This window comes from Vigna unguiculata, chromosome 4 (genome assembly GCF_037176805.1).
Source record: "Vigna unguiculata cultivar grain cowpea cultivar isolate G323 ecotype 2 chromosome 4, ASM3717680v1, whole genome shotgun sequence".
NCBI classification, from domain to species: Eukaryota; Viridiplantae; Streptophyta; class Magnoliopsida; order Fabales; family Fabaceae; genus Vigna; species Vigna unguiculata.
Window position 1 is genome coordinate 8,190,531 of NC_140795.1, and position 7,920 is coordinate 8,198,450.

At 30.2% G+C, this 7,920-nt stretch overlaps 1 protein-coding gene across 1 annotated transcript; it reads left to right on the plus strand.

Annotated features, from left to right (window-relative positions):
- The first annotated feature begins 4,768 nt into the window (after positions 1–4,768).
- GAUT9 (galacturonosyltransferase 9) lies at positions 4,769–7,635 on the plus strand. The gene is made up of 3 exons (XM_028068545.2): positions 4,769–5,209; positions 5,552–6,763; positions 7,063–7,635. The coding sequence occupies exons 1-3, from the start codon at positions 5,057–5,059 to the stop codon at positions 7,336–7,338; spliced, it is 1,641 nt and encodes a 546-aa protein (XP_027924346.1). The 5' UTR covers positions 4,769–5,056; the 3' UTR covers positions 7,339–7,635.
- The last annotated feature ends 285 nt before the right edge of the window (positions 7,636–7,920 follow it).

The window sequence follows — 7,920 nt, forward strand, 5'->3', positions numbered from 1 at the left end:
CTCTTTTTAGTCCATTAACTTTCCACTGTGTGCCTATTCTCTTTCTACAAAAAGGTGTGTTTAGTGTCTAGTTTTTATGAAGTTTTAAACTGGGTCATGCTCATAATTTCGTTGCGTTTGTGAATGATGCAGTACAAACAGTTAAAAAGGTTGTCGAAAAAAATCAGAGTCATAATAAACATTGGAGTTTGTCATGTTGTGGCATGAACATTGAAGAGGTTGAAGAGTTATCTATAAATGTGGTGGATTAAGTGATAGTTAAAACTTGTTGGACACTTAGTTACGAGAGTCAGAAACATGATGATGATGAATTCCATCCCAGAAAACAGTATAGAAGGAAAGGGTTAGTGACCTCACCATGTTCTAGTAATGTCCACAGAAGTGTGGACTAACGAAGGAGTGTGTGATGAAGAAAAATATGAAGGAAAAAAAAAAAAACATGATCCTTATATGATTTGAGTAAAATAATAATGGAGGTAATTATGTCAGGTGGAATTGGGATGAGGAGAGTATGACATGACACAGAAATAAAAGGGTGTCTGTAGTGGTCATTGGCTAATGATAGAAAAGTTGCCATAAAAAGGAGAACATTTGGACAGGGCACCCACTCAAATTGTTATCACTATTTTATCTCTTTTTTCAGACCTACCTTGACTGCATACTATTGGAAAATAACTTAAACTTTGCTTATTTACTTTCCCAAGTTTTGATAGAGATCCAACACAACTTGTGCACTACCCATTCATGCACCTTTTCCCAACAATAATATGCCTCTTCACCAAAACATAATCCTTTCAATCAATACAAGTATAGTATTTGATGTGCAAAAAATAATGTTTCACCTCTTTCTTGTATATTTTTTTCTTGTGGGCATCTCTATGACATTCCTATTTTTAGAAGATGAATTATTCAAAGTCTAATTTGTCCTCACAAAAATACTTTGAAGATGAGGATCGCTTTAGTTATGTAACGTAGATTGGTTTTATTTTTAATCAGTGTCAAATTCTTAATAAACCTTTTGTGTTGAGATATAGATATCTCGTACACGAAACTAAATATTTATGGATAATCCAATAAGGTCTAATAAGAAGTGACGTGATAAATCAAATAAATCTGATTATAATAGACTTTATAATCATATTAAATAAAGGAAAATAGATCTTTTAACGCTATAATTGACTTTTGACGTCCATTTGACATCGATGATTTGAAAGGAAAAAATAATATTTTATGTTGTTGTAGACTATGAGGAATAAAAAGGAGACATTAAAAACAAAAAATGTCAAATGGGAGTATTCAAATTTACTGTGTAAACATGTCTTAAATAGAATAAGTTTAAGTCTAATTAATTCTCGTAAAATTGACCAGACTTGTAAAGTAAGAATTGTTCTACTATAAATTAATATTATTTCTAATTAAGGTGAGATCTTCTAGGTTCATGTTATTGTCTTTCTATTATGTTTCTTTAATGTTGCATAGTTATGTAGCAACACAAGAATGAGATAAAATTACGTGTGGAAAATTTAGGGAGAAATTGTTGGTGGGTGTGGTTAGTTGTTCTTCTCAAAGCAAAGGCAAATGGGATGAGTTGGTTTAGTCGTAATTTGTTTTGGTGAATAAGTTTGGACACATCAGAGGCCAAATAATTCAAAAGTCAGAAAACAGAGTAGTGGAAGCTTAATTAGCACATGAATAGAACAAAACTAAAATATCAGTGTTAGATAAATAATCACCGACAAAAAAAAATGTTCTAGTCATCGTTCCCGCGTTTACACATATCTTTCTTTTGTCTTGTTAATGCACTTCAAAAGTCACAGAGGGTAATCTCTTATAAAATCTTAGCATGTTAAGTAAATTAGATAAATTGCTTATTGTATTTCTAATTATTTAATTTAATTTAATTTAATTAAAGTGTAAGATGAATTACTTATTGTTAAAGACTTAAGAGGGTTTTTTTTTTTTTTTCTTATTAGAGAAGTGCAACAATGTATATTTGCTGAAATTGAAATTGAAATTGGAGAAGGTCATGTGTTGTTTGCAATTAGTTTAATCAAAGTGGAGATCAAGAGTTTCTATGAAAATAAAATTAGAAACTGTTTTGGGCTCCAAATGTGATGTTTAAAAGTCTAATGTTATGACTTGAACTACCATTTGAATTTTGGACTCATTTTATTTCATAATTTTGAATGGAGATAATTTTTTTTTTAATGAGGTGGGAGGTAAGAATTAATATTTTTATTAATGAAAACTATTTAAGAGATTCACATAATTTAAATAGAGGTAAATATAAGTCAGATTTGTTATTGTTCTAATTCGATCCAAAATTTTGATTGAATTATTTAATTTAAACCGTAATATGAAATAAATGAGATAAAACTTTATAAATCTGATTTTGTCATTGTAACATATCAGTTTAATATTCAATCATACAAAAAAGAAATAAATATAAAATTTTGAAGTAAGTTATATTTAATAAATAGACAGTACAAGAAAATGCTTCATTAGTAACTAATTTTAGTGACCAAAAGTTATTAGTTACTATAATTACTAATTTAGATACAAGTTTATAAAGTAAAAAAAATCATTGGTTACTAAAATAGTTACTATTATGAATAAAAAATTATAATTGGTCACTAAATTAGTTTTTAAAATTAGCTACCATAGTTTTGGCCACACAAAAAAACTGGTCACTAAAAATTAGCTACTTAAGTTTTGGCTACCAAAATAACTTAGTTACTAGATTGCTCTCTAATTAATCAGTGACAAATTTAGTGGCCAATTATATTTTTTTGTAAATTGGTATATAAATTGGCCACTATAGTGACTTAACAACTTTTAGTTACTAAAATTGGTTACTAATAAGACATTTTCTTGTAGTGAAATATTTCAAAGTTATCAAATTTATTTTAAATACAATGCCATATTATACATTAAATAACCAAGTTTAATGATTAACATAAAACGTTTTGAAATATATATATATATATATATATATATATATATATATATATATATATATATATATATATATATATATATATATGTTAAGAAAACTATTAAGATAACCCCAAACATGTTTTGAACCTGCCCTAACATAATAAGGTCTATTTAAAAAAAATTAATTTTAAACAGAACTACAAATTATGTTGGACAATAAATAATTAGCACTATACACAAATAAAAACCAAATCCTAATCATATACTTAAAGGACAAATAGTTGGCCTTTTGAGTATTTTATTTGATAAAAAAGAAAGTGCATTTTATTCTTTTCCTATTTATTTTTTCAGTTTAAAAAGCATTTATGTTTACTATTGGAACTATACCTAACCAATACACAACTAATCCTTAATTAAGAAATTGGTGATATTATGGAGGGTTTTAAGTAAATTTGTTGATGAATAAACGATGTAAAAAAAACTTATTGGTAAAGTAAAACGTTATTACTTTTTAATTAATTGAACTAATTTTATTATATCTTAATTTAGTATTTTATCGCTTGAAGTACATCATTAGGATATGTGTAAAGTTGTGTTTTTTTAGTTAGACTTTTAATCAAAAGTTAATTGTATGAACTAAGCCATTTGGTTGGATTTTTTAGTCAAAACAAACATCATTGCTAATTTGAAAAAAAGAAAATCCATATATTGGAGTCAACCAAATTAAAGATATTAATTATACGAGAGAAATAAATTTATATTAATTAAATGAATAATAAATAGTTTAATTTTTCATAAAATTAAGTAAATAGCGAAAATTAAAAAAAAATATATCTAAAAATAGGAAAAAAATAATTAAAAAGGAGAAAAAAATTGATGGTCAGTTTGAAGAGAAACCAAATTACTTTTCATAAAAAAAATTACACTTTTAGTTAAGTATATCTTTTAAATTAGTCATCATAAATTAATAAATATATTATATGATTATTTGTAATAATAATAATAATAATTATAATAATAATAATAATAGTATAAAATGAAAGACGTATTCATTTTTTTTTTATGATCGTTCTTAATCAATACTCAATGCATTACTATAGTAGATGAATAGTTATTTAAAGATATAAAAAAATATATATTAACAGATTACATAGTATTTTTTGTGAAATTCAAAAAATTAAATTTATTTATTAATACTTGTGACAGAATTCTTAAATATTATATAAAGGAAAGAAAGGGTTGTGACAATAATTAGCTTATTTTAGTCCAAAATTATTAGGGACATTTTAGTGTTAGAAACCTTATACATTAAGTCATACAAATAAAAACTAACACTGTTTCTAATTTAAGTCATATTATAATAATGCAAAATATATATATATATATATATATATATATATATATATATATATGATGTGCATATAATTTTTTGTATTTTTATTTAATCATTAATTGTTATATATAATAAATTGGATAAATATAATCAATTCTCATATTAAAATACATTTTTATTGATTCATCATATAAAACTTTGAGGGAACAATTATACATATCAATAATTTCATGTAATAAAAAACTATATAATAAATTTGACTTTTTTAAATCTACATTAAAAATCATATGAAAATTACTTAATGGGCCATTAAATTCTAAAACATTGTATAATGATTGAAATGAAGGTAGTAAACATAAGATTATAACAGTTGAAAACAATCCATGATTTGCACAGGAAGAGAAAAGAAGGTCAAAAAAAGAGGAAAATTTTCCATGAAAATGAAGAGAGGAAAAAGGAAAAATTGAGAGATGGAGCCCAGATTTCAGGCTGAGAACCATTACTAACTCACCTTTACTCATTCACACACAATCTCACAACTACACACTCTCTGCATTCATTGCATTATCTCTATCTCTCACTTTAACATCATCACAACAACACAACCTTCTTGTCCCATTCCTTCATCCTCCTATTAATTTTGTGCCCAAAACAACCATGCCAATTCCATTTTCCAATTTCCACCCTTAAATTCAAAATTAACAACAATCAAAGCACACACATAATCGACTTTTCACTCACGGATTCTTCCTATTCTTGGATCTGACTTCCTCGGTTCAAGATCCAATGGCGGTTGCTACCAGAGGAACCAGGGGTGGATCTACTTTTCGTGGTCTCTTCTCCTTCCGGATCTTCATCTCTGCCATGTTCTCTCTTCTCTTCATCGCCACCCTTTCGGTCTTATTCACCAACAACCCCTCCACATCCCACGATGTATCTGTAAGTTGCTCCTTTTTTCTTTCAGTACTTTTCCTTGCCCTTTAGTGTTTTCGTGCAAATTTTCGATTTTTATTGAAACCCGTGTTTAATTTGCGAAATTGGAGACGACCCATTGTAGTAGATTCAATTTAAAGCTTAACCCACATGAAAAGGTTTTAAATTGTTGTTACAGTCGAGATTGTGATTGATCTTTGATAATTAGGGAAATTGTAATGAGACTGGAAAGCTTGGTGTTCTGGCCAAAATCATGGTCATGGACCGTTTTTTAAAACCTTGCCACATGATGATTTGAAAAAATTGAACGGCCCCATGTAATGGTTTAGGTGTTTTTTTTGGTCACAGGATCTTCCCACCACTGGTAATGCATACGTGCATCGAACTTTTTTGGCATTGAAATCTGACCCTCTTAGGACCCGAGTGGATTTGATACATCAGCAAGCTAAAGATCACATAGCTCTAGTGAATGCTTATGGTGCTTATGCAAGGAAGCTCAAGCTTGACATTTCTAAGCAATTGAAGACTTTTGATGAGTTGGCGCGCAATTTTTCGGATATTGCAATGAAGCCGGTTTACCAAAAGTCATTGTTTGAGACAGATGGTCCGATTGATGAGGACGTGCTGAAGCAGTTTGAGAAGGAGGTTAAGGAGAGAGTGAAGATTGCACGTATGATCATTGTTGAGGCGAAAGAGAATTATGATAACCAGTTGAAGATCCAGAAGTTGAAGGATACAATATTTGCTGTTCATGAGTCACTTGCGAAGGCGAAGAAGAATGGTGCAATGGCGAGCTTGATTTCAGCCAGATCGATTCCCAAGAGCTTACACTGTTTGGCGATGAGACTAATGGGTGAGAAGATTTCAAATCCTGAGAAATATAGAGATGAAGGGCCGAGGCCAGAGTTTGAAGATCCCACTCTGTATCATTATGTGATATTCTCGGACAATGTAATAGCTGTGTCTGTGGTGGTGAGATCTGTTGTGAAGAATGCAGTGGAACCATGGAAGCATGTTTTTCATGTTGTTGCAAACAGGATGAATGTGGGGGCAATGAAGGTTTGGTTTAAGATGAGGCCTATAGAAGGGGGTGCGTTTTTGGAGGTGAAAGCAGTTGAAGAATTTACATTCTTAAATTCATCATATGTCCCTATCTTGAGGCAACTTGAGTCGGCGAAAATGAATCAGCCTGAAAATGGCACAAATGATTCAAACATGAAAAATGCCAAGTCCCTGTCCATGATGGATCACCTTCGATTTTACTTGCCAGAAATGTACCCTAAATTGTATAAGATCTTGCTTTTGGATGAAGATGTTGTAGTTCAGAAAGACTTGACAAGTTTGTGGAAAATTGATATGGAGGGAAAGGTGAACGGTGCTGTTGAGATCTGTTTTGGTTCTTTCCATCGATATGCCCATTACATGAATTTCTCTCATCCTTTGATCAAGGAGAAATTCAATCCAAAAGCTTGTGCTTGGGCCTATGGCATGAATATATTCAACCTTGATGCTTGGAGGCGGGAAAAGTGTACAGACACTTACCAGTATTGGCAGAACTTGGTAAATTTCTTCTTATAGTTACCTTTTCTGTGCTAATGATTAGGTTCTGATTTACTGTGATCATGTGTACAGATTCTTATTTAACTTCTCCTAAAGCTTATTTAACTTATACATAATTTACCTTAACTTTAGGAGAAACTTTGTTCATTTTGTCTTCTTAATTTCTTCTCATTAAGTATTTAATGTGAATCTTATCCAAATAGGATCTATGCAACTCTAATTTTGCCAGAAAAAAGTTTCTTGAATAATGCTGAATCTATTATTCTGTACTGTTGCTGAATGCGTTTTTCTGTTATCAGAATGAAGATCAAACATTGTGGAAAGCAGGGACTTTGCCACCAGGTTTGATCACCTTCTACTCCTCAACCAAATCATTGGACAAATCCTGGCACGTGCTTGGCCTGGGTTACAATCCCAGCATTAGCATGGATGAGATCAACAAAGCTGCAGTCATTCATTACAATGGAAACATGAAACCCTGGCTTGATATTGCATTGAATCAATACAAAAATCTGTGGACCAAATACGTGGACAATGATATGGAGTTTGTGCAGATGTGCAATTTTGGCCTATAGTTGAGATCAACTCACATCTGTGATCATGATTAAAGTTTGAGATAACATGTCAAATGTTGTTTTACCATATTCTTTAGAATCTAAGTCCATGTTAAATGTAGCCTGTCAGAGAAGTTCTGTGTTGTCACCAAGTAAAATATGCTAGGCAATAATTTTGATAGACTGTATTTGGAAATTTACACGAAGTAGTTTTTGCTTTTTCTTCTTCTGTATTCTGGAGCATATTTATCATGTATTGCTGATGATGGTAGTGTCATAATTCAAATTAACGAGAGGTCACTACTTTTCATCTTTAAACATACCTGCTACATGTTATTTTTTGTAGGTTTCGTGACATGCCTCCTTGTATGTTCAATATTTATATATATTATAGGCAAAAGCCATGTGGTAAATAGATTTTTCAAGAATTTGGTTCACTTAGTGCATTTTGAACCAGCGATGCTTAAATTTTACAGAATTTTTTAGTTTTTTAGGCATATTTTTCTGCTAAGTACTTTATTTGTGAAATAACTCATCTGTGGATATCTTTACAGAGATTGGATAGTTCATTTTATAGGAATTTCTTAGACTGATGTGTGGAGG